General features: G+C 44.8%; 1 protein-coding gene across 6 annotated transcripts in view; it reads right to left on the bottom strand.

Moving 5' to 3' along the window:
* The window catches only part of htk (hat-trick), a 152,257-nt gene that overhangs the window by 52,590 nt on the left and 74,118 nt on the right, over positions 1-25,549 (bottom strand). For 5 of the 6 annotated variants that reach the window (XM_068346047.1, XM_068346044.1, XM_068346043.1 and 2 more), the window contains 4 exons: positions 22,542-22,916; positions 21,197-21,950; positions 13,458-13,849; positions 10,638-10,758 (listed from right to left, as the gene is read on the bottom strand). In XM_068346047.1, the coding sequence (XP_068202148.1) occupies positions 10,638-10,758; positions 13,458-13,849; positions 21,197-21,950; positions 22,542-22,916 (1,642 nt within the window). The remainder of the gene's footprint in view (positions 1-10,637; positions 10,759-13,457; positions 13,850-21,196; positions 21,951-22,541; positions 22,917-25,549) is intronic. The other variant, XM_068346046.1, reaches the window with a different exon arrangement.

Raw genomic sequence — 25,549 nt, 5'->3', positions numbered from 1 at the left:
CCAGAGCTTTCTTCACTCCATCCATCCACCCAAACCTTGGCCTTCCTCTTGTACTTCTCCCATCAACTCTTGCATTCATCACCTTCTTTAGCAGACAGCCATTTTCCATTCTCTCAACATGGACAAACCACCTCAACACATTCACATCCACTCTAGCTGCTAACTCATTTCTTACACCCGTTCTCACCCTCACCACTTCGTTCCTAACCCTATCTACTCGAGATACACCAGCCATACTCCTTAGACACTTCATCTCAAACACATTCAATTTCTGTCTCTCCATCACTTTCATTCCCCACAACTCCGATCCATACATCATAGTTGGTACAATCACTTTCTCATATAGAACTCTCTTTACTTTCATGACCAACCCTCTATTTTTTACTACTCCCTTAACTGCCCCCAACACTTTGCAACCTTCATTCACTCTCTGACGTACATCTGCTTCCACTCCACCATTTGCTGCAACAACAGAACCCAAGTACTTAAACTGATCCACCTCCTCAAGTAACTCTCCATTCAACATGACATTCAACCTTGCACCACCTTCCCTTCTCGTACATCTCATAACCTTACTCTTACCCACATTAACTCTCAAATTCCTTCTCTCACACACCCTTCCAAATTCTGTCACTAGTTGGTCAAGCTTCTCTTCTGTGTCTGCAACCAGTACAGTATCATGCACAAACAACAACTGATTTACCTCCCATTTATGGTCATTCTCGTCTACCAGTTTTAATCCTCGTCCAAGCACTCGAGCATTCACCTCTCTCACCACTCCATCAACACACAACTTAAACAACCACGGCGACATCACACATCCCTGTAGCCCCACTCTCACCGGAAACCAATCACTCACTTCATTTCCTATTCTAACACATGCTTTACTACCTTTGTAGAAACTTTTCACTGCTTGCAACAACCTTCCACCAACTCCATATAACCTCATCACATTCCACATTGCTTCCCTATCAACTCTGTCATACGCTTTCTCCAGATCCATAAACGCAACATACACCACCTTACCTTTTGCTAAATATTTCTCGCATATCTGCCTAACTGTAAAAATCTGATTCATACAACCCCTACCTCTTCTAAAACCACCCTGTACTTCTAAGATTGCATTCTCTGTTTTATCCTTAATCCTATTAATCATTACTCTACCATACACTTTTCCAACTACACTCAACAAACTAATACCTCTTGAATTACAACACTCATGCACATCTCCCTTACCCTTATATAGTGGTACAATATATACACAAACCCAATCTACTGGTACCGTTGACAACACAAAATCAAAAATTTCAAGTAATTTTTATTTTCCCTAACATACTTACCGAGAACTACTTTCTTAGGAGTTACCTGTAATCTCCTCTCTACCAACCAGAGTTTTATGTAGGGTACCCTCAATCCCATTTTCTATGGAGGCCTACCTCGGCATTGAAGAATGTGCCCCGAGGGTAGGCTTAGCGCTAGGTCGATGTCCGCTTGGGTCAAAATCGTCAGTAAGTTCTATTGAAGCAGCACACTACTTGCAAGGGAAGAGAGGCACTTGGGGAAGGAAGGGAGGGCCATTACCCGAAAGTAGTTCTCGGTAAGTATGTTAGGAAAAATAAAAATTACTTAAAATTTTTGATTTGTTCCAACACGAATACTTACCTCGAACTACTTTCTTAGGAGACTTACACTTTAGGAGGCGGGAGTGCTATTCTGACCTACAGACCCAGTAAGCAGAGGCCAAGAAGCCTAGGTATAACGGTACATACTAGAAAACGGACGAGAGGGTAAGTACACAAAGAACTCACGTTAGTGTCTAAGTACTCACCCTTTGAAAAACTTCTTCTCATGTTGCATCCAGTAACGTAGTCGTGAAGAACGTGTTATCCAATGGTACAAGTTGGTAATCTCCGATGAGGATAGGGAGCAACTGGGTAGGATGAAAGGAAACACACCTGTCTCCCGGTTGCTATCCGTGATTGAGCCTGGGGCTTTTACCGTTAAACCACTTGGAGGGCGGAGATGACTGTTCCAATGGAGAACCCATCTAAGGTAGTCCTTGAGGTAATGGGCAGTAAAGGTAGACTGGTTAGACCAAGTACCTGCCCGAAGGATCTGGCCCACTGCCATGTTTTTCTCAAAGGCTAAGGACGTGCTCAGGCCTCTGATGTCATGAGGTCTGGGGGCGCCTGGCACGGCCAGGCCTTCTTCCTTGTAGGCCCTGGCAATAACTTGTCTCAACCAGAAGGAAAAGGTGTTCTTGGATACTTGCTTCTTAGTAACACCCGTGGAGACGAAAAGGCTCTTGATGCCTGGCCGGAGATGAGCCGTTCTTTCAAGGTATTTTCTATGGGTCCGAACAGGGCATAATTTCAAATCCTCAGAATTACCCGTCTTAGGGATGGCTGGTATGGAGAAACCTTCGAACTTAGGATCCCAGACCGCTGGTTTCTGGGTCTTAGCCACAAAAGAAGGAACGAACTTGAAGGATACTTCTTTCCACCCCTTCGAATGAGAGACGTCATATGACAGTCCATGGATCTCACCTACTCTCTTAGCGGACGCCAAGGCCAGCAAGAAGACTGCCTTGAGAGTGAGATCTCTGTCCACGATATCTTTCAAAGGTTCAAAGGGGGGACCACTCAACATCTTCAGGACCTTAGCTAAGTCCCACTGGGGCACCCTACTCGCTTGTGGGGGGCCGGACTGCTCGAAGCTCTTGACAAGCATCGCTATGTGTCTAGAGGACCCCAGGTCGATGCCCTTCAGGAGGAAGACTTGGCCTAAGGCGGCTTGTACCCCTTTTATGGCTGGGATTGACATTCCCATTTTGTCTCTGAGAAATACCAGAAAATCCGCTATGTCCGGGACCGAGGCATTGAGGGGCTTTATGTGCCTCGCAGCGCACCACTTCGTGAAGGAGGCCCACTTAGCTTGGTAGACCGCAGCTGAAGACTTTCTCAGGTATAGCAACATTCTCTTAGCAGTGGGTGAAGAATATCCTTCCTTCTTCAGGAGTCGCTCGATAGTCTCCAGGCGTGAAGACGTAGGGACTGTGGGTTGTCGTGGAGCCTGAGAAAATGAGGTTGATGTAGAAGGTCTGACCTGTCGGGTAGAGGCCACGGAGGTTGACTCGCCATGTCTTTTAGGTCTGCGAACCACTCTCTCTCCGGCCACCAGGGCGCTACCAAAGTCATCTTTAAGTTTCGGGCTCTCCTTACTCTGTTGAGCACCTGCCTTATCAACGTGAAGGGGGGAAAAGCGTACACGTCTAGGTTGTCCCACCTGTGCTGAAAGGCGTCTTCCAAGGCTGCCTTCGGATCTGGTACAGGAGAACAATATACGGGGAGTTGGGCGTTCAGTTTGGTTGCAAAGAGGTCCATCACCGGGGAACCCCAACGTTGGATGATGAGCTTGGCTACTTCTGGGAGGGGGGACCACTCTGTCCCTACTATTTGGCCCACTCTGCTGAGACCGTCGGCCAGCACGTTTTTCTTCCCGGGAATGAACCTTGCTAACAACACCACTTGGTTCTCTTCTGCCCAATCTAGAATCTTTATGGTGAGATCGCACAACTCCTTCGACTTCAAGCTTCCTTGCTTCTTTATGTAAGCTACTACCGTGGCGTTGTCGCACATCAACGCCACGGTGTTTCCCTTTAGAAGATCTGCGAAGTATAGGCAAGCCTTCTGGACTGCCTTCAACTCTAGGATATTGATGTGGAGTTCCTTTTCCCCGTCCATCCAGGTTCCTCGCGCTGTCTCGTCGAGGAAATGGGCTCCCCATCCTTGGTTGGAGGCGTCTGTGAACAGTAGTAACTCGGGGGGGTCGTTCGCGAAGGGCATCCCCTTGAGTGAGTTGGACCGGCAATGCCACCATTCCAGGGAGGGCCTCCTGTTTGGTAGAATTGGGATTAGTGCTTGTTGCAAGTCCAGTTGGCACCAGAGGTTCTTCAGGTTCCATTGCACGGCTCTGAGTCTTATTCTCCCCTGGGGAACCAGTTTCTCCAACGACACCAGGTGCCCTATCAGTCTTTGCCAGTCTTTTGCACTCCTGGGGCGCCCCGATAGGAACGGGCGAATGATTTCCATGAGGTTGTTTATCCTGTCTTCTGAAGGGAAGGCTTTTCCCAGAATGGTATCTAGAGTCATTCCCAAGTAGGTCATTCTGGTGGATGGGGATAGGTTTGATTTTTCCGGGTTGATCACGATGCCCAGATCCTTGCAAAACTGTAGGAGTTTCATCCCTTGTTCCTCCAAGAGGTCCTTCGAGGAGGAAAGAAGCAACCAGTCGTCCAGGTATCAGATGAGGCGAATGCCTCGTTCGTGAGCCCACACTGAGACAGTCGTGAAGACTCTCGTGAACACCTGGGGCGCTGTTGACAATCCGAAGCAAAGGGTCTTGAATTGCAGGATCTGGGAACCCCATTTCACCCGGAGAAACTTTCGACTCGAGGGGTGGACCGGAATTTGGAAGTAGGCGTCCTTGAGGTCTATGGTCATCATGTAATCTTTCTCCCTCAAGGACAGTAGGACTGACTTCGGAGTGTCCATTTTGAAATCTGTCTTCTTTATGAACTTGTTGAGACCCGACAGATCTATAACCGGCCTCCTCCCCCCCGTCGCCTTTTCTACCAGGAACAGGCGACTGTAGAAACCCGGGCCTGGGTGAAGAATTTCTTCCATGGCGCCCTTCTCCAACATGGAGGACACTTCCTCTTGAAAGGCGGTCTTCTTCAACGGGTCCTTGGGGGCCAGCCATTCCGCCCGGCTGGCCGGGATTAGAGGGGGTGGTTCTGCTAAGAACGGTAGTCTGTAGCCCTCCTTCAGTACGGACACTGTCCAAGGCTCTGCTCCGTGAGCCTTCCATGCTTGCCAATGTAGTCTGAGGCATCCCCCAACCCGAGGCTTGGGCGGGGATAGGGGGCCTCTCACTCTATCTCCTTCTGGAGGAGCGGCCTCTCCTAGAGGCAGAATAACCTGTCCTAAAGAAGGTTGAAGATGCTGGAGCCCCCCTACGGGGGGGGCTGAGGCGCTGAGGACCAGGAGGAAGAAGGGGCCTCTCTCCTCGTCATACTGGGGGAGGCCTGAGCCGTCGCGGCACTGTCTGAGACGGACCTCTTGTAGGGCGGTCTCCTTGTAGGCGTAGGCCTGGGGGTGCTCAAATCTTTCCTCTTCGAGACCTTCTCCATAATGGTCTCTAATTCTTTTAAGGGGAACAAGGAGTTACCCCACAAGGGCAGGCTCCTCATGGCCCGCGCTTCCCTGTCTGGGACCTTCCGGGACACCTTAGCCAGGATGGTGTCTCTCTTGCGGAGTACCCAATTCGCTGTCAAGGCGAGAGACTGGTACGTCAAGAACTTTAAGGTTTTACCCCCGGAGGTAATAAGTTCCCTCAGGAGGTTCTGCTGTTCCGGGTCCGTGGGGCCGAACGAGGCTTGCACTCCTACTAAGGTGGAAGCCCACCAGTCCAGCCAAGAGGAGACGTGCACCAGGTCCCTCGACATTTCTTCCCTCATGGCGGCCTCCGATGGAGAAAAACAAACTGGGGCCGAAGAGGCTCTATCCTCCGAGACGCCCTGACCCAGGATGTCAAGGGAAGGTTCTACTTTGCAGGGGCCTGGACGACGCCCCTCAGGTACATATACCTTGCCCTGAGTCTTGAGACCCTGGAGTAATTTTGAAGAACTCTGAGTTTTGGGGGCCTAGGCATTACTAGCCACCACTTTGTCTACATATTCTTGCTCTAGGACAAGATCTCGGGCTAGAGGGAGAGCTAGAGAGGTCTTAGGTTGGGTAGGGGCCTGCATTAGTCGTATAAGGCTGGACCTCCAGTAGTCCTCGTCAGCAGCTGCAGGTTCTTCAATTTTATGGTGCCTCCTGATAAGGCCAATCACCCTTCTATAGGCCGAGTCCTCCGTTGGGGAACCCTCCCACCGTCAGCCGAGGTCTCGGCTTGAGACCGGGGAGCCGGGTCACCGGGCACACCCACCGGACGTCTTGTTCTTGGTGCCAGGGGCGCCGCCCTACCGAGGTACTGGACTTCTTCGGCGGAGGCGTCCGCACCAGGGGCAGGGGTTAGCGCAGGCATCGTTGATCCAGCGTGGACTAGCGTCCGCTCAAAGTCTCTGGGGGACGAGGACGCGGTTCCCGTGGGCTGACCCGACAGCGGGAACCGTTCCTTCTGACCCGAAGGCCGCACCAGCTGGGCTGGTTCAGCCAGGCTGCCCAAAAGGAAGCACGGTTCCCCCTGCTGGGCTTCGAGGTCTTATGCCTGCCTGTAGAGTCCTTCTCGCGAACCTGCTTGCGAGGGTCAAAACCGTGCTTGGAGGAAGGTCTCCTTGGCGAGAACTCCTTGGACCGGCGGTCCGGGGAACAACGTACCTCTGTCTCACGGGGTACGAAGACCCAATCGCCATCCGGTGACCTACTCCTTCTGTACTTTCGTCTTGGAGAGCGGGAGCGTTTCCTGCTGTATCTGGAGCGCGACCTTGAACGGGAACGCCTTCTCCTGGACCGCTCTCTCCGACGGCGATGTTTCCTCCTGGCGTCTTCCCCCGACGAGTAATACTCCTCTGAAGAGCCCGACGACACTGCACTTACCGTACGGCGGACAGGAGCGGGGACCGCGGGGGACTTCGTGACTCGTTGAGTGCCCGAGGTAGACGGTTGAAGGAATTCTTCGGGGACTTCCGTGAGAGGGTTCGGGAACGATGATTGACGCCCAACGCCAGGAAACCAGGGATCCAGGCCCTCTTCCATTCGCAAAGGGGACCTACCTGGTGTCTTCGGAAGCTTCCAACCGAAGGCATCACTCCCCGTAGAACCTAACTTACCCTGGTTGTCGCCGCCTGCCGAAGACCCTGAAACACAGGCCCACGAAGGGGGCGAAGACACAGACACAACGTTACTACCCCACAAGGGGTCATCGGAGGACACGTGCCCCCCGAGCACAAGGGCCGAGTCTCCGGACGCACTGCTGGGCTCTTCACTAGCCCTAGAAGGACCCGCAACCCCCCACTGCACATTCACTAGATTCTTGGGGAAGATCGCTCTGTTCTTTCCCCACGACAGACTTACCTCGGCCCCTACTCTGTGTAGGGGACGGTGAAACAGAGGCCCCGTCGGACCGTTCACTGGGTGATGGTAGCGGCGAAGTAACGCTAGCCTTCCTGGGTGAACGTTTCGACGATTTTCTCTTCTTAGTTCCGTAACGTACCCACTGGATATCACTCCAACCTACACACTCGGGACACGTATCCGATGACGAACAAACCTTTCCCCTACAGGAGGAGCAAAGGGAATGAGGGTCCACTTCAGGCTTGGAGAGGAACGCTCCACACGATTTACCGGCTCTAGGCCCAGGACAACGGCGGATTTGCTCCATAATGCACAAACGCAAGACACAGGCACGCAGGGAATCAAGGAATACACTGGGGAAGCACAAGGGTGGAAGGTGAACACACAGGAACACCCGGGAACAGTACACAGGAAACACAAGTTACCACGCGGGAAACACGTGGGACACACACAACGCACACAAAGGATCGATAGAGAACGAGAGCGACGTGGTGACACGTCGCGACCAGAGAACTTGCTGACGATTTCGACCCAAGCGGACAATGACCTAGCGCTAAGCCTACCCTCGGGGCACATTCTTTAATGCCGAGGTAGGCCTCCATAGAAAACGGGATTGAGGGTACCCTACACAAAACTCTGGTCGGTAGAGACGAGATTACAGGTAACTCCTAAGAAAGTAGTTCGAGGTAAGTATTCGTGTTGGAACAAACACATATTAAATAATCTCATCAACCATTCAAGTACAGTCACACCCCCTTCCTTCAACATCTCAGCTCTCACACCATCCATACCAGATGTTTTTCCTACTCTCGTTTCATCTAGTGCTCTCCTCACTTCCTCTATTGTAATCTCTCTCTCATTCTCATCTCCCATCACCGGCACCTCAACACCTGCAACAGAAATTATATCTGCCTCCCTATTATCCTCTACATTTAGTAAACTTTCAAAACCCTAAGTGAAACTGCAAAACGCTACAAGCCCAAGGACGTGAAAGGGAAAGCAATCAGTGCTTGAAAAATATATAAATAAATGTATATGAAGAATAAATAGCTATACAATTACTGTATATATAATGATAAAGATGACAGAAGAATACTGTAAATACTATACAAACTATAAAATGAAAGTGTCAACCTACACAAGGGAAAAACCTAGGCATCAAGGTTGAACTTAAGTTCCAATAAATCAAATATATATATGAGAGAGAGAGAGAGAGAGAGAGAGAGAGAGAGAGAGAGAGAGAGAGAGAGAGAGAGGAGAGAGAGAGAGAGAGAGAGAGAGAGAGAGAGAGAGAGAGAGAGAGAGGAGAGAGAGAGAGAGAGAGAGAGAGAGAGAGAGAGAGAGAGAGGGGGGGGGAGAGAGAGGGGGAGAGAGAGAGAGAGAGAGAGAGAGAGAGAGAGAGAGAGAGAGAGAGAGAGAGAGAGGGGAGAGAGAGGGGGAGAGAGAGAGAGAGAGAGAGAGAGAGAGGAGAGAGAGAGGGCAGAGAGAGAGAGAGAGAGAGAGAGAGAGGAGAGAGAAGCTATAAACAAAATGTATATCAAGAGTATGCTATAAAAATCTGGGGCTGATGTAATTTTCATTGAAAATTTGTTTTAAATGATAGAAATTATACTATAAAGCTAATATTCATATTCATGTGCATATATTCTTGATACAGTCTTGAATATCAGCTGATCACAACCAACAATGAAATTAAGTAACTTGATTGTTAAAATGTACCTGAAATTGAAAAATAAAATACAAAAATGCTTTAATAAAGCCAATTCTTAAAAATCATGGACTTTCAATAGAATGTGATGATGTATGCCTAAAACAAACTGGATTTCAATTTCGTGGAATCAAGAGTAGTGCCAAACGGAAGATATTGGAACTACCATGAAAGACAACAACAACAACAACAACAGAGTCACAGTTTCCATATTTCGTTCTCTAAGATTTATGATTTACTACAAATGTACATACTGTATTCTATATGATTGTATACACATTTATCCATATTTATTGTAAAGTAACATGATTTATGTGCTTTAAGTCCTTTTCTAGCAACATTAAGACTTCCATAACTGTAGCGGACAGACGTAAAGTTGAATAAAAGGGCTCAAACTTTATTTCAATTTTTCCATAAATTTTCTTTGACAAACGAAGAACAGTATAATCGAACACAACTTGAATCAAAACAATGTAACCCGAGGTATAACTCTATAACTACTTTAGCACTATGTACTGGATGATACAGTCTGGGAAGACGTGAATGCAAAGGATGGTTAAAATTAAGAAAAATCTTAGGCAGCAGGCACAGAGTTAACAATGACTGTGCTAGTTAATATCCACAACAGGGATAAGGAATTTTGCTCTACATTAAAGAATTAAATATACAATCACTCCTAGAATTTCAAATACCCTGTATGTAGTTGATGAAATGTGAATGAAAAATGCTCTGTTGCACTACATGTGAGAGTTATTTACTTTACAGGCTGCTTTTCTGGTCCTATAAAGCAGGGGAACCCTACTCTCTACATATCTTGTGTAAAGCAATACAATACTTGACTATATCTAGCAGTTTGTTATGAACTGATACATCAGCCTCCTTATGAAAAGAGGTAATTGCACATTACTGAATACCTAGACAAGCTCCCTACTTTGATGACATGGCCTACTGAATCCATGACCATCATCAACAAAAACGTTATACCATTATATAATGAACCATTACCAAAAGCACCACAGAGCACTTGAGTGATAAAGAACAGTGACAATTGCAGATAGCAGTTCCCACCAGGTGATAATAAAGGCCATGAGCATCTTTCAAAAGCCTATTTTCTACATCAAATTGAATACTCATTTCATTCTCCCCTCTGCACTACGATTACAGTGAAATTGACGTCCCTAGAAGCAAAGGAAGAGCTACGGTATTTGAGGAAATACCACCAACCATAATATTGAACCTGATCACACAATCCAAGAGGGAAGACAAACCAGAATCACAACATCAGCAATACATAGCTGCAACAGCATATAACCAAGAGATATGCACATTTTACCATCCAAAGGGCTAAATTGGGAAATTAAAAGCTCAAAAAAGAATTCAGCTTTACCATGACAACTTTTTATCGTAGAATAATTAGCATGAGTGTCCAAACCTGTAAATAATTACATAACCTTTCTACTGTTAATCAAATCCTTAAGTAAAGATAAAAGTATTAATTTAACCTAACACCTCTTTAAGGCTTTTCTCGCGCAAAAATGAAAATGAAAAAAGGCAAACCTTATATACTTAATAGAAAATTAAAACTTGAATTGCATGATGAAAAACAAAGTACCAAATAAAAATTCAGAAGAGTAACAAATTAGTAAAACTTCATTTCACATTACAGTACCAGCCGGACTCGGTTGAGTCCCTTGTCAGGCTGGGGGGAATGTAGAGAGGAGAGGTCCTTTCCCCCCCCCCTTTTTTTTTCTTCATTTGTTTGATGTCAGCTACCCCCCCAAAATTGAGGGAAGTGCCTTGGTATATGTATGTATGTACATAGCTTCAAGTACTTGAAAGCAGACCCTTACCTTAGCTTCATAAGTGACCTTGGATTCTTTAGCATTTGGACCATACAACACTCGCAGCTTGTCACCAACATTAACAGGTACATGGGCTGGTATAAGCGCTTTACCCCTGTAGGGATAAACACTGATAACAGTATTATAGTTCTAAAGAGAGTTTGACCATAGTGACAACACCTAACACTACTACAATCATGAGTTTTCAATTTTAAATCTTTGTTTTGAGTTTCCCTTTCATGCAAGTAATTCATCCTAATCAGTAGAGTATGTGAGTGATATGCACCAATAGTTTTACCACTTATATAAAAAAAAATACTTGGTAAGATGGTTAATGACAAGTACTGCATATCTATAAAATAAAATAAAGTATAACATTGACTTGAAATTTCCTAGCTCCTTCAAGAACTTTCCTGTCATTAGTCATTTTTACCTTCTAGGTTAGATTTTCCTTTACAAATTAGAAAATGAACATCTTTTCATTACATAGAGAAAATACAGTAACTGTTACAGAAGGCAATATCTTCAGATACAAATAGACTACAGATGCTATTTTTGATATAAAAATTTATTAAATAAACAAAATAAAAGGAAAAGACACTTTAAAATCTCTTTATAATTATATGAAATTGCCAGCAAGACAGCAACTTCTTAAATAGTATAAATTTTTTTCATACAAACCATTCAAAACATGTATAGCAAAGCCTGATTCATGGTCTGAATCTTCCCCTACGTATAATCTTTTGTTTACAATAGAAGAGAACTCTTGAGACAGAGCACCACTCTAGCCCTAATATATGCATTAATCACTTTATATTTTATGTAGGTTCTATTTGATGTTGTAAGACTAATGGGGTTGGAAGTAAGGCACCTTGTACGTAATTGATGGTTTTAGGAGCATCCTAGAGAAGTTCATAAGGAGTCTATACAGGCTTTTAGTACAATGGCCAAGTCCCAGATGGAAGGTCTCCTCCCTGCAGTCTTTGTATAGGTTGGCTGAAGAGTTAAACCCTTCACTACCATGACATCGTTATACATAAAAAAAACATGCCTGGTGATACAGACAGTGACGTCCAGATACGTCGTCGTCATCAAAATTATTACAAGCTAAGCTAAGAATATAAACCATATAGAGATTAAAATTACTCGTACATGCTACAAAAGAGCATAGCACATGGTCGTATGTCACACACAGTTCACATTTGGGAAATTTCAATAAAAAATCTCCTCCTCTCCCCGATATCAGGCTCCCTCCTTTCTTCAACCAATCAACGAAGTCTTTTGGGATTCTGTCCCTTAATTTCCCATTGTGTAAAAGCTATTTTATTCTTTATTTTACCATAATAGAATCACACCGTACTCTCTAGCCCAAGGCGACATTCTCTACCTTAGGCATTACTCAAAACCCCCCTGACACCCCCAGCTTAGGGACAAGGATCCTCACATCTCACCCCAACGCCAACTGAAATACTTGCAATTCTAGTCCTTATTCATGATTATGTAAGGCTATTTTAGTGTATTTTTATGTTGGCATACGTGTTCAATTCACACAAAGTACCAACACTTCAATTCTCGTCTTCGGACTCCCACAAGTCCCACCCATAATGTAAGCAAAATGTTTTACCCAGGAATGCCAGTTGTTGACACAGGATGTTTTTTTTTCTTTAATATAATTTCTATAATATATCATCATCTTCATATCTTATATCCAGTTATACCCCAGCAATTCACAAATAAACATTTACAAAACCACATATTCGTGAGAATTTCTGTAGAGCATGTCTACTAAATAAAAAAATAAAAAAGAAGCAATTGAGGATTTTACAATTATCCTAACAGCATTTCCTATTCAGAGATTCTACAGTGTAATTTTTTTTCTAGCACAAATTTTCATATTTTTGGTATATTATGAAAAATGCTACATTAATATTAATTACCTGTCCACCGTTACCCTGTATTCATATAAAAATCCACTAAACCAGTCGTAGTTTTCCTCCACAAGTGTTTGTTTACATAAAAGCATTATTGCCAAATGTTCATTCAATTTTGTAAAAAAGCAAAATTTTGGTAATGTTCCACAAATTCCCCATGTTTGCATTACAATACAAAATTAATCACAGTATTGATCAAATTAAGAATTCGCTAGAAATTCCACTAGGTGGAATATTTTTGCTGCTGTTTGTGAGACTAGCTCTACTTTGTTTTCTGCTAACTTAGTAACACTGCTCTCAGCTCGCAGTGAGACGTGTTTTCAAGGTCACGTTCAACATCATCTGTCCGTATTATTTTGGAAATGTGGCATCAAAGTTATCAAAATTTATTACAACATATTAACAATATATGATAAATAAATACTGTACTGCATAAACAACTAATATATCCTAGGTTTGCCTTCTACGATGTCAATAGTTGGCATGTTTGCGTGTATATGGCATTGGTGAGTCCTCAGCTGATCAAAATAAAATATCTAAACACCTTCAATAAACAAATGATGGAGGGAAAGATTTTCTGATGATCCTTAAGTTGGCACTTCCAATTAATAGCATTTTCTAATCAGAGGTAAAAATTATGGAAATAATACCATATGCAATGATAAGATTGATACGTTATCCAATTCATTAATCCACTGTCTAAAATTTATCATAGATCGTAAGTTTCAAAAACGTTGAATAAATACCATTAGAAAAGTTTAGTTTGATGTGATCATACTTCATAATTGACTGGCAAAGACTATTCCCAAGCATACATATTAATTAACCATGATGCAATCATGAGTGACCATTACCTCTTAACACAAGAATAATCAAAATCAAATTCATTAATACTTACACTGTATGCTCAACGTCCCCCTCTTGTTTCTTCTTCCTCCCTCTTTTCCTAACAGATAAATCTTCAAAAGGGCCAGACGGATTTGTTGTCACAACAATGGCTTTAATAGCTTTATTCTTGTTATTCTTACTACAAATGGCTTTCTTGTCACTTGGATTGCCTAACGAGTTGGAAGGTGAAGGCGCACTAACTGAAGAAAGAAGTGGGCCCGAAGAAGTGGAACTCATGGAAACAACATCAATATCCTCAGCTTTATCATCACTAACAGTGTTTTCAGATGGCGTGGACAATGGAGTACTGGAGCTGCTGACAGAAGCTGTCCTTTCAACCTTGGCTTTTCTAGTAGGTGTGGTTGCCTTCTCTTCCCTTTGCTTCGATGCTCTAGTCTGGGCCTGGATATTTTAAAATAAATACATAAAATGAAGACTTGTAAATATTTAATGGGCATGATAATAAAAATTTAAGCTTTCTATATTTCTTAATAAAAATAAAACTTGTATGTTAATCATCATACAATCGTTAGTTTTTCATAAAAAAAAATATCCTCTTCGATCATTACTTTACCTCCCAAATTTTGTGATGCTAAGTATTAATGAAAACTCAAGACAAAATTGAAACTTTGGTAGGAATAATCTGAAGAATATATATCAACTAGATATTTTGAGATATTACAACTATATTGGGTAACCATGAAACCATAATACAACTATGAATCACAGAGAAAGATCCTGTGAACTGAAACCAAGCCACTCTAGTTTCGAGTATAATTTTCATTCTATACTGCCAGTTGCAAGTTCTCATTTCTACTGTACTCTGTACTGCTATTCACAAGTTCTACCCACTATAAGTACAGTATGTCTTGGGTGTCCTGTTTCTTTAAAGCAATCTTTCCCTACTCTGTAGTGGTTGGCTGGGAAGACCCATTCGGATAAAAGGAAAAGTAGTGGCAGAGCCAAAGATATGCGATGTACAGTACATGAGTCTGGCATGACTGATCTTGTGCAAGCGTGTGCAAGAAAATTTAGATACAAAAAAATTCTAAGCACTACTTATGATGATGAGAAATAGACAATAAAGACATTTTGTTTCAAAACTATAAGTGCAGAATTTACCAAAGGCTATGGTCCAGAGGAGAAAATTAAATTTAGCAATTCAACATTACTATCATAAAACTATCAAATAGGCTGAAAAATGATATTTTAATTATAAAATAAATTTTTGAATATACTTACCCGGTGAATATATAATAGCTGCAACTCTGTTGCTCGACAGACACATACAGTAAAAACTCGCCAGCGATCGCTATACAGGTTGCGGGTGTGCCCACCAGCGCCAACTGTCGGCCAGATACCACTCTCGATGTAAACAAAGACTCAATTTCTTCTCATCCCACTGCGTCTCTATTGGGGAGGAAGGGAGGGTCGTTTAATTTATATATTCACCGGGTAAGTATATTCAAAAATTTATTTTATAATTAAAATATCATTTTTAAATATTTAACTTAGCCGGTGAATATATAATAGCTGATTCACACCCAAGGAGGTGGGTAGAGACCAGAGTTAAATATGTTTACATCGTATAAGCTAAGAGTTTTTTTATTTCATTTTGACAGTTATCAATATAACAAAACCAAAATAAATAGGTACCTGGTAAGGAAGTCGACTTAGACGATTACTCTGCCTTGTAAGTACGTCTTCCTTACGGAGCCCAGCGATCCTCTTAGGATGCTGACAGACCCCCAGGAGCTGAAGTATCAAGGGCTGCAACCCATACAACAGGACCTCATCAAACCCCTAATCTGGGCGCTCTCAAGAAATGACTTTGACCACCCGCCAAATCAACCAGGATGCGAAAGGCTTCTTAGCCTTCCGGACAACCCATAAAAACAACATTAAAACATTTCAAGAGACAGATTAAAAGGATATGGAATTAGGGAATTGTAGTGGTTGAGCCCTCACCCACTACTGCACTCGCTGCTACGAATGGTCCCAGTGTGTAGCAGTTCTCGTAAAGAGACTGGACATCTTTCAAGTAAAATGACGCGAACACTGACTTGCTTCTCCAATAGGTTGCGTCCATGATACTTTGCAGAGATCTATTTTGCTTAAAGGCCACGGAAGTTGCTACAGCTCTAACCTCGTGCGTCTTAACCTTAAGCAAAGATCGGTCTTCCTCACTCAAGTGTGAATGAGCTTCTCGTATTAACAATCTGATAAAATATGACAAAGCATTCTTTGACATAGGCAAGGATGGTTTCTTAACCGAACACCATAAAGCTTCAGATTGGCCTCGTAAAGGTTTAGTACGAGCTAAGTAGAACTTAAGAGCTCTAACAGGGCATAAGACTCTTTCTAGTTCATTGCCTACGATCTCCGATAAGCTAGGAATATCGAAAGATTTAGGCCAAGGACGAGAAGGTAGCTCATTTTTGGCTAGGAAACCAAGTTGCAGAGAACAAGTAGCTTTATCTGACGAAAACCCGATGTTCTTGCTGAAGGCATGAATCTCACTGACTCTTTTAGCCGAGGCTAAGCATACCAGGAAAAGAGTCTTAAGAGTGAGATCTTTCAGGGAGGCTGACTGTAAAGGCTCAAACCTGTCTGACATGAGGAATCTTAGGACCACGTCTAAATTCCACCCAGGAGTAGCCAAACGACGCTCCTTAGAGGTCTCGAAAGACTTAAGGAGGTCTTGCAGATCTTTATTGTTGGAAAGATCTAAGCCTCTATGCCGGAAGACCGAGGCCAACATGCTTCTGTAGCCCTTGATAGTGGGAGCTGAAAGGGATCGTCCTTTTCTCAGGTATAAGAGAAAATCAGCTATTTGGGCTACAGAGGTACTGGTCGAGGATACGGAAACTGATTTGCACCAGTCTCGGAAGACTTCCCACTTCGATTGGTAGACTCTAATGGTAGACGCTCTCCTTGCTCTAGCAATCGCACTGGCTGCCTCCTTCGAAAAGCCTCTAGCTCTCGAGAGTCTTTCGATAGTCTGAAGGCAGTCAGACGAAGAGCGTGGAGGCTTTGGTGTACCTTCTTTACGTGTGGCTGACGTAGAAGGTCTACTCTTAGAGGAAGACTTCTGGGAACGTCTACTAGCCATCGAAGTACCTCGGTGAACCATTCTCTCGCGGGCCAGAGGGGAGCAACTAACGTCAACCTTGTCCCTTCGTGAGAGGCGAATTTCTGCAGTACCTTGTTGACAATCTTGAATGGTGGGAATGCGTAAAGATCCAGATGTGACCAATCTAGGAGGAAGGCATCTATATGTATTGCTGCTGGGTCCGGGACTGGAGAGCAATAGATTGGAAGCCTCTTGGTCAGCGAGGTTGCAAAGAGATCTATGGTGGGTTGACCCCAAGTCGCCCAAAGTCTCTTGCAGACATCCTTGTGGAGGGTCCATTCGGTTGGAATTACTTGACCTTTCCGACTGAGACAATCTGCTAGGACGTTCAAGTCGCCCTGGATGAACCTCGTTACTAGGGAGATGCCTCGATCTTTTGACCAGATGAGCAGGTCCCTTGCGATCTCGTACAACGTCAGTGAGTGGGTACCTCCCTGTTTGGAAATGTACGCCAAGGCCGTGGTGTTGTCCGAGTTTACCTCCACCACTTTGCCTCGAAGGAGATTCTCGAAGCTTATCAAGGCCAGATGAACCGCCAAAAGCTCCTTGCTGTTGATATGCATGCTCCTCTGACTCGAGTTCCACAGACCTGAGCATTCCCGACCGTCCAGCGTCCCGCCCCAGCCCAAGTCCGATGCGTCCGAGAAGAGAACGTGGTTGGGTATCTGAACTGCCAGGGGAAGACCCTCTCGTAGGCTGATATTGTCCTTCCACCAAGTCAGACAAGACTTTATCTTTTCGGAAATCGGGATCGAGACCGCCTCTAGCGTCTTGTCCTTTTTCCAGTGAAAAGCCAGATGGAATTGAAGAGGACGGAGGTGTAGCCTTCCTAGCGAGACAAATTGCTCCAGGGATGATAGCGTCCCTACCAGACTCATCCACAGCCTGACTGAGCAGCGTTCTTTCTTCAGCATCTTCTGGATGGAGAGCGGGGCTTGATCTATTCTGGGGGCCGACGGAAAAGCCCGAAAAACTTGACTGTGAATCTCCATCCCTAAATACAAAATAGTTTGGGATGGGACCAGCTGTGACTTTTCCAAATTGACTAGGAGTCCCAATTCCTTGGTCAGATCTAGAGTCCAATTGAGATCCTTCAGACAGCGACGACTGGAAGAGGCTCTGAGAAGCCAGTCGTCCAAATAAAGGGAGGCTCGGATGTCTGATAAGTGGAGGAATTTTGCCACATTCCTCATAAGCCTCGTAAACACGAGGGGAGCTGTGCTTAGGCCAAAGCACAGGGCCCGAAACTGGTACACCACATCTTCGAAGACGAATCTCAGAAAGGGTTGGGAGTCTGAGTGAATGGGGATGTGGAAGTAGGCGTCCCTTAGGTCTAGAGAGACCATCCAGTCTTCCTTCCTGACCGCTGCTAGGACTGACTTTGTGGTCTCCATGGTAAACTTCTTCTTTGTGACAAAGACATTCAGAGCACTGACGTCTAGCACTGGTCTCCAACCTCCTGTCTTCTTTGATACTAGGAAGAGACGGTTGTAAAACCCCGGTGATTGAAGATCCGAGACTTTGACCACCGCTCCCTTCTCTAGCAAAAGAGACACTTCCAGTTTCAGGGCTTGTCTCTTTTCTTCCTCTCTGTACCTGGGAGAGAGATCGATGGGGGACGTCGCTAGATGGGGTTTGCGTACAAAAGGGATTTTGTACCCCTCTGAGCAACCTCACAGATTGTTGATCTGCGCCTCTCTTCTCCCAGGCTTGCCAGAAGTTCTTGAGTCTGGCACCTACTGCTGTCTGAAGTTGCGGGCAGTCAGACTCTGCCCTTAGAGGACTTGGATCCTTTTCTCTTCCCTCTCTTCCCTTCGGCACGAGCATCTCCCCTGCTGGAGGCTCTGCCACGAAAGGGCGGGATAAACCGAGACGCTGGAGTGTCTATCCTAGGTCTAGCAGACAATGCAGGCAAAGGGGGAGCTTTGCGAGCCGAGGACGCAACTAGATCGTGGGTGTCCTTCTGCACTAAAGACAAGGCAATTTCCTTAACCAAGACTTCAGGAAACAGGCACTTGGACAAGGGCGCAAAGAGTAACTCAGATCTTTGGCATGGCGTCACTCCAGCAGACAGGAAAGAGCATAGAGACTCTCGTTTCTTCAGGACTCCGGACGTGAATGAAGCGGCAAGTTCGTTGGACCCATCACGGACGGCCTTGTCCATGCAGGACATAATGAATAAGGAAACATCCTTATCAGCAGAAGAGATTTTCCTACTCAGGGCTCCTAAACACCAGTCTAGGAAGTTAAAGACTTCGAACGCCCTAAATATACCTTTAAGAAGGTGGTCCAGGTTCGAGGGTGACCAACAAATCTTCGAGCGTCTCATGGCAAGGCGGCGGGGAGAGTCTACAAGACTTGAGAAGTCGCCCTGGGCAGAGGCAGGAACTCCCAAGCCGAGAACTTCTCCCGTGGCATACCAGACGCTCGATCTAGACGAGAGTTTAGAAGGGGGGAAGGCAAATGCTGTCTTCCCTAAACTCCTCTTGGTCTCTAACCAATCGCCCAACATCCGTAAAGCTCTCTTGGATGAGCGAGAGAGAACGAGTTTAGTAAAGGCAGGCATGGTAGCAGGAACGCCTAAGACAAACTCTGACGGCGGCGAACGAGGAGCCACAGAAATAAAGTGGTCAGGGAACAACTCTTTAAAAACTGCCATGACTTTTCTAAAGTCCAAGGATGGTTGAACTGCTTTAGGCTCATCTAGTTCTAAGGGTTGATCCTCATGCTGTGGTTCAGCAACGTCCTCATCTGACTGTTCCTCATCCGATAACTGATGAGAAAACGGCAACGGAGTAGGCAACGTTTGACTCGCAGAGTCCGGTCGCACTGGTGCATACGTGACGGAGCCGGACGCAGCGTCCTGGAACTGCTGAACAGCCTGGGAACTGTCAACAACAACAGGTGCGCGAGGATGCACAGCGTCCACCCGAGACTGTTTAGACCGTCTGGGTTGTGCAGTCAACACCATACCGGGTTGCGGAGGTTGACGCACCGCGTCAAAACAAGTCAACTCTGATGGTTGGTGAACGTCCTGAACGTCACCAATCACATCAGTGCGTTGCCTAACGTCAACGTGCAGCTGGAAATCCACACTGGGTCGCATCGGTGGAGGTACAACCCCAACTGGTTGACGCGAGAAAGCTACATCAACGTCAACAGGACGCACAACAGACCGTTTGGATGGCTGATGGCCAGTAGGTTCGGCGGAAACCTTCTCAGCATTGTAGTCCTCCATCAAGGACGCAAGCTTGGACTGCATGTCTTGCAGTAACTCCCATTTAGGGTCTACGGAAGCAGGTGCGGTAACAGACGGGGCTAGCGAATGAGACGGCACAACTTTGCCTCTCTTAGGCGGCGAGCAGTCATCAGATGACGGCAACGAGTCCGAACTGTCCCAGTGGCTACAACCGGGACGTTGGACTTGTCCTGAAGGGACCGACTTACGCTTTAAAGGTCTGGAGACCTTGGTCCAAGGTTTCTTACGAGAAACACCTTCGGACGACGAGGTAAAAATGGGCTCTCTCGTCTTACGTTGGTAGGGGCGATCTTGGAGAGATACGCCTGATACCATAGAGGGAACGTCTGTTCGCTGATCAAGGCCTCTCGAACCCATGAGTCGTACGACATTGCTTCTCCCCTGGGCTTGGGAGCTTGCAAGAGGTCCCGGACTAGGAGGACGATAGGCACGAACAGACGAACCCTCGAGCGCAACACTGTTCACAACACTTTGCGTAACACTAGGCACTTTGACACTATCCTTCGTGGCACTTTGGCACTTGAGTTCCTTAACGTCCGCCATGAGTTGATTTCGGTCACTTGCTAAAGACTCAACTCTCTCCCCCAAGGCATGAATAGCACGCATCATGTCTGCCATCGACGGTTCCTGAGTGCTAGGAGGGGGGTTAGGAACAACCACTACAGGGGAAGGATTAGGTTCAGGGGCATGTGGAGAGGAAAAATCTACCGACCTAGAAGAACTTCTCCTTACCCTATCTCTCTCTAGTCTGCGTGTATATTTCTCAAATTCGATAAAATCGAATTCCGAAAGGCCCACGCATTCCTCACACCGATCTTCCAATTGACAGGTTTTACCCCGACAATTGGAACAAACAGTGTGAGGGTCGAGAGAAGCCTTTGGAAGACGCCTATGACAGTCCCTAGCATTACATTTTCTGAACTTGGGAACTTGTGAAGGGTCAGCCATTTTGAATTAGTCAAGGGAAAATTCCAAAAAACGATCTAAGTCATCAACAATTAATACGATCCAAAAAAGAGTTCAAGGATTTATTTGAAGAAAAACACCTGTACTGCGAAAGCTCAAACCAAATTAAAGTACTTCACCAAATATGATGGGAAAAACTCCAGGTTCAACAGCGAGTAAAGTACGTCTTGTCGACATGTCGACAGAGAAGAAATTGAGTCTTTGTTTACATCGAGAGTGGTATCTGGCCGACAGTTGGCGCTGGTGGGCACACCCGCAACCTGTATAGCGATCGCTGGCGAGTTTTTACTGTATGTGTCTGTCGAGCAACAGAGTTGCAGCTATTATATATTCACCGGCTAAGTTAAATATTTAAAAATTACTATTCTCAAGTTGGAACCGATTTACTTACCATCTCAATTTCTTCCTCTTCTGTATCACTACTTTCTTTTTCTTTTTCTTCTTTCTTAATATCTTCCTTCTTAATTTCTTCTTTTACACTTGCCCTGGTCTTAACTTCTATACTTTCAACTTTTTCTTCTTTAACACTAGACCGAGTTTTGACTTCAATGGATTCACATTTCACAGCTGCTCTTGTTTTGGCTTCTGACCGTGGTGTCCTTGGTTCTCGCTTCTCCTTTGGTGTTACAGGCTCACTAGGAACCTCTTTAGCACCAGACGTTGATTCCCGATTACGCTCCTTGCTTGTAGATGGCTCTCGTGACTTCTCTCGTGACTTCTCCCAGGATTTATCTTTAGCTGCCACTGGCTCTCGTGATCTCTCTCTGCTACTTGCAGCAGGTTCTCGTGACCTCTCTCTACTACTAGCAGCAGGTTCTCGTGATCTCTCTCTACCACTAGCAGCAGGTTCTCGTGACCTCTCTCTACCACTAACAGCAGGTTCTCGTGACATCTCTTTACTAATAGCAGCAGGTTCTCGTGACCTCTCTCTACTACTAGCTGCAGGTTCTCGTGACCTCTCTCTACTACTAGCAGCAGGTTCTCGTGACCTCTCTCTACTGCTAGCAGCAGGTTCTCTTGATCTCTCTCTACTACTAGCAGCAGGTTCTCGTGACTTCTCTCTGGTAAGAAGTGGCTCACGTGAGCGTTCTCTAATGTTAGGTACTTCTCTTTCAGGAGTTTTGTTTACTTCTTGCTTAACTAACCTGCAGAATGCAACAAGACATTAGAAACAGCACAATTCCTTCATATAAACACATCTGATAAACTCTACCACCTTTTCTACAACAACAAAGAAAGTTCTGACCATGATTCCAAAAGTAATTATCAAATAATTCTTAAATCTCAGAACAACCATAGTGTTACTGCTATACAGTTATAATCAAGTCCCATTTTATGAGGCAATCACCCTTGTCCAGTAAAATGCCCGAGTGTAACAGTGCCACCACATTTTTTCCATTTCTTGAACACTGACAAAATTCTTGAACACTGACAAAATTGGAAAGCATGAAACCAGAAATGGACAGAAAAGATGACTGCAATGAATTCCCTTCATAGAAGTTCAGTTTTACCCAATAAAATCACCCTGAACAAAAATCACTTTAATGAAAGCAAACACTGAAGAATGGAAAAGCCAAAAAACTAAGTTTTCAAATTAGGATTATGCATGATTTCCAACATTATAGGATGCAACCACATTTGACATGGAAAAGGGCAAGTCTAGAACTTGACTATTACATCTTAAAACCCTGGGTAAAATGTAAAATACTTCTCAAAGAAATAAAGAAACCACTTACTTAGCACTTTTAATATCTTCCTTTTCCTTCTTCTTTTCTGGTTCTTTCTTCTCATTTTCCTTCTTTTCTGTAGTATCTTTCTTTTCGGGTTCCTTTCTTTCAGCCTCTTTCTTGGCCTCTCTTTTACTAATTTCTTCCTTTTCTTTTTTCACTTCTTTTTTATTTGAATCTTTTTCCTCCTCCTCTTCTTTCTTCTCAGTCTCATCTTCTGTTGAATCACAACTATCATTTTCTTTCTTCTTTAGAGTTCTGGGAGTTCGGTCACAATCACGTATCAAGCTACGGCCTGACCGATGCCGAGTGCGAGACCCTCGAGGATTACTTACCATTGTACATCCAAGTTTCCTGTAGAAGTCCTCAAAACTTTGCAAATACCTGCAAAAAATCTCTAACTTACTAAATGGGCAACAAAATGCTGTTATCTAATAGTCTATGTTTAATCATTCAAAAACCAAACCTTATCAAAACACATATAATTGGAATTATCCTCTCAAATTTCCATAAACCACATAAGTGTCTTAATAAAAAAAGGAAAAGTAACAAGGTAATTAATAAAATAAGCTAAAGTCTCATAAAAGTAAAATGATATTTTCATAATAAAATAAATTTTTGAATATACTTACCCGCTGGTTATATAAAAGAGCTGAAGTCCCTGACGCCAGGGCAGAAAATTCAAATCTCGCGCTATCGAAGATACGCCAGGTGTACCAACCGCACCCTAGCGGTAGAACAGGTGGAACTACACACCAACTCCAGTTCTTCCATGCCTCATAGCCATACCATAGGTAGTCTCTAGAGGGGAGGAGGGAGGGTGTTAAATTTATATAACCAGCGGGTAAGTATATTCAAAAATTTATTTTATTATGAAAATATCATTTTTAAATATAAAACTTACCCGCTGGTTATATAAAAGAGCTGATTGACACCCCTTGGTGGCGGGTCAGAGACAGCTACATACAGAAAATTCACTTAAGGGTTACATACAATAAACTTAAGCAGTTCTCACCTGATAAGGAAGCTGACAGCAATGATACTCTGCCTCATTTCGTCCGCTATCCTTAAGAGATCCAGTAATCCACTCGGGCTGAAAATCTCTAGGAGCTGTCAAACGGTACAAACACCTATAACATGACAGGACCTCAACCAATACCCTTGTTCCGGGTGCACTCAAGGAACAAAATGACCACCTAGCCAAATCAAAGATTGCGGAAGACTGACGCCCAATCTCCACAAACAACCATAAAAAACGAGTTCCAAGAGATAGAAAAGGGGTATTAGGAAAAAAGGGAACGTAGTGGTAGATCATTCACCTACTATCGCATTAGCAGCTATAAAAGGACCCAACGTAAAAAGGTCCTCATAGCGAGTCTGAACATTCTTCAAATAATGGGATGCAAAAACAGACTTACTTCTCCAAAATGTTGTATCCATCAGACTTTGCAGAGAACGGTTCTGTTTAAAGGCCACTGAAGTCGCTACCGCTCTGACTTCATGTGTCTTGACTTTGAGGAGCCTCTGATCCGACTCATCACACTGAGCATGAGCTTCTCGAATCAACAATCTAACGAAAAAAGACAAGGCATTCTTGGACATGGGCATCGAGGGTTTCCGAACTGCACACCACAGAGCGTCTGAGTTACCTCTCAGATTCTTAGTTCTGTCCACATAACAACGTAGAGCTCTAACTGGACAGAGAACCCTTTCCAATTCATCGCCAGCCAAATCCGAAAGGTTAGAAATCTCGAAGGATTTGGGCCATGGTCGAGAAGGGTTTTCGTTCTTGGCCAGAAACCCCAGTTGCAAAGAACAAATGGCTTTCCCATTACGAAAACCAATGTTCTTGCTTAAAGCGTGAACTTCACTAACTCTTTTCGCAGTGGCGAGGGTAACTAGAAAAAGGGTTTTCAAGGTTAAGTCCTTAAATGAAGCCGAGTGTAAAGGCTCAAATCTGTCACTCATGAGAAATTTAAGGACAACATCCAAATTCCAGGCGATGGGAGCCGTTTGAATCATCTTGGTCGTATCAAAAGACCTAAGTAAATCTCGTAGATCCTTATTATCAGAAAGGTCTAGGTTCCTGTGTCGAAAAACCGTCGCCAACATACTCCTGTAACCTTTAATAGTTGATGACGAGAAGTTATGCTTAGTTTTAAGGTCCAAGAAAAAATCTGCTATTTGGGAAAGCGATGTACTGGAAGAGGAAATCGCGTTAGTTCTACACCATTCCCTGAACAACTCCCACTTGGACTGATACACCTTGATGGTTGAAGACCTTCTTGCCCTTGCAATTGCCTTGGCTGCCTTCTTCGAAAATCCTCTAGCTCTAGCGAGTTTTTCGATAGTCTGAAGGCAGTCAGACGTAGAGCTCGGAGGTTTTGATGATTTCGGGCCAAGTGAGGTTGTCTGAGAAGATCGGGTCTCATGGGAAGGCTTCTCGGGACATCCACCATCCATTCCAGTACCTCTGGAAACCAGCTCCTTGACGGCCAGAACGGAGCTATCAGTGTCATTCTGGTCTCCTCGTGTGAAATGAACTTCTGAATCACTTTGTAAAGGATCTTGAACGGAGGAAAGGCATAAACCTCCATGTGTGACCAGTTCATCAGAAAAGCGTCTATGTGAAAAGCTTCGGGATCTGGAACCGGAGAGCAATAACACTCTAGTCGTTTGGTCTTCGCGGTGGCAAAGAGATCCACGAGAGGTCGACCCCATAACCGCCACAGACTCTTGCAGATGTCCGGGTGCAGAATCCATTCTGTGGAGAGAACCTGACCTTTCCTGCTGAGTCTGTCTGCGCTCACATTGTTGACTCCCTGGATGAACCGCGTCAAAAGAGTCACCTTCCTTTCCTCCGCCCAGATGAGGAGCAGTCTTGCAATCTCGAACAGAGGCCAAGAGTGGGTCCCGCCTTGTTTCGCAATATAGGCCAGAGCTGTCGTGCTGTCCGAATTGACTTGGACTACCTTGCCCCTGATCTGCTTTTCGAAGACGATGAGAGCCAGATGAAT

This window comes from Palaemon carinicauda, chromosome 22, assembly GCF_036898095.1.
Source record: "Palaemon carinicauda isolate YSFRI2023 chromosome 22, ASM3689809v2, whole genome shotgun sequence".
In the NCBI taxonomy this organism is placed as follows: domain Eukaryota; kingdom Metazoa; phylum Arthropoda; class Malacostraca; order Decapoda; family Palaemonidae; genus Palaemon; species Palaemon carinicauda.
Note: the sequence above shows the minus strand (reverse complement) of the source record. Positions and strands in the feature narration are given on the sequence as shown.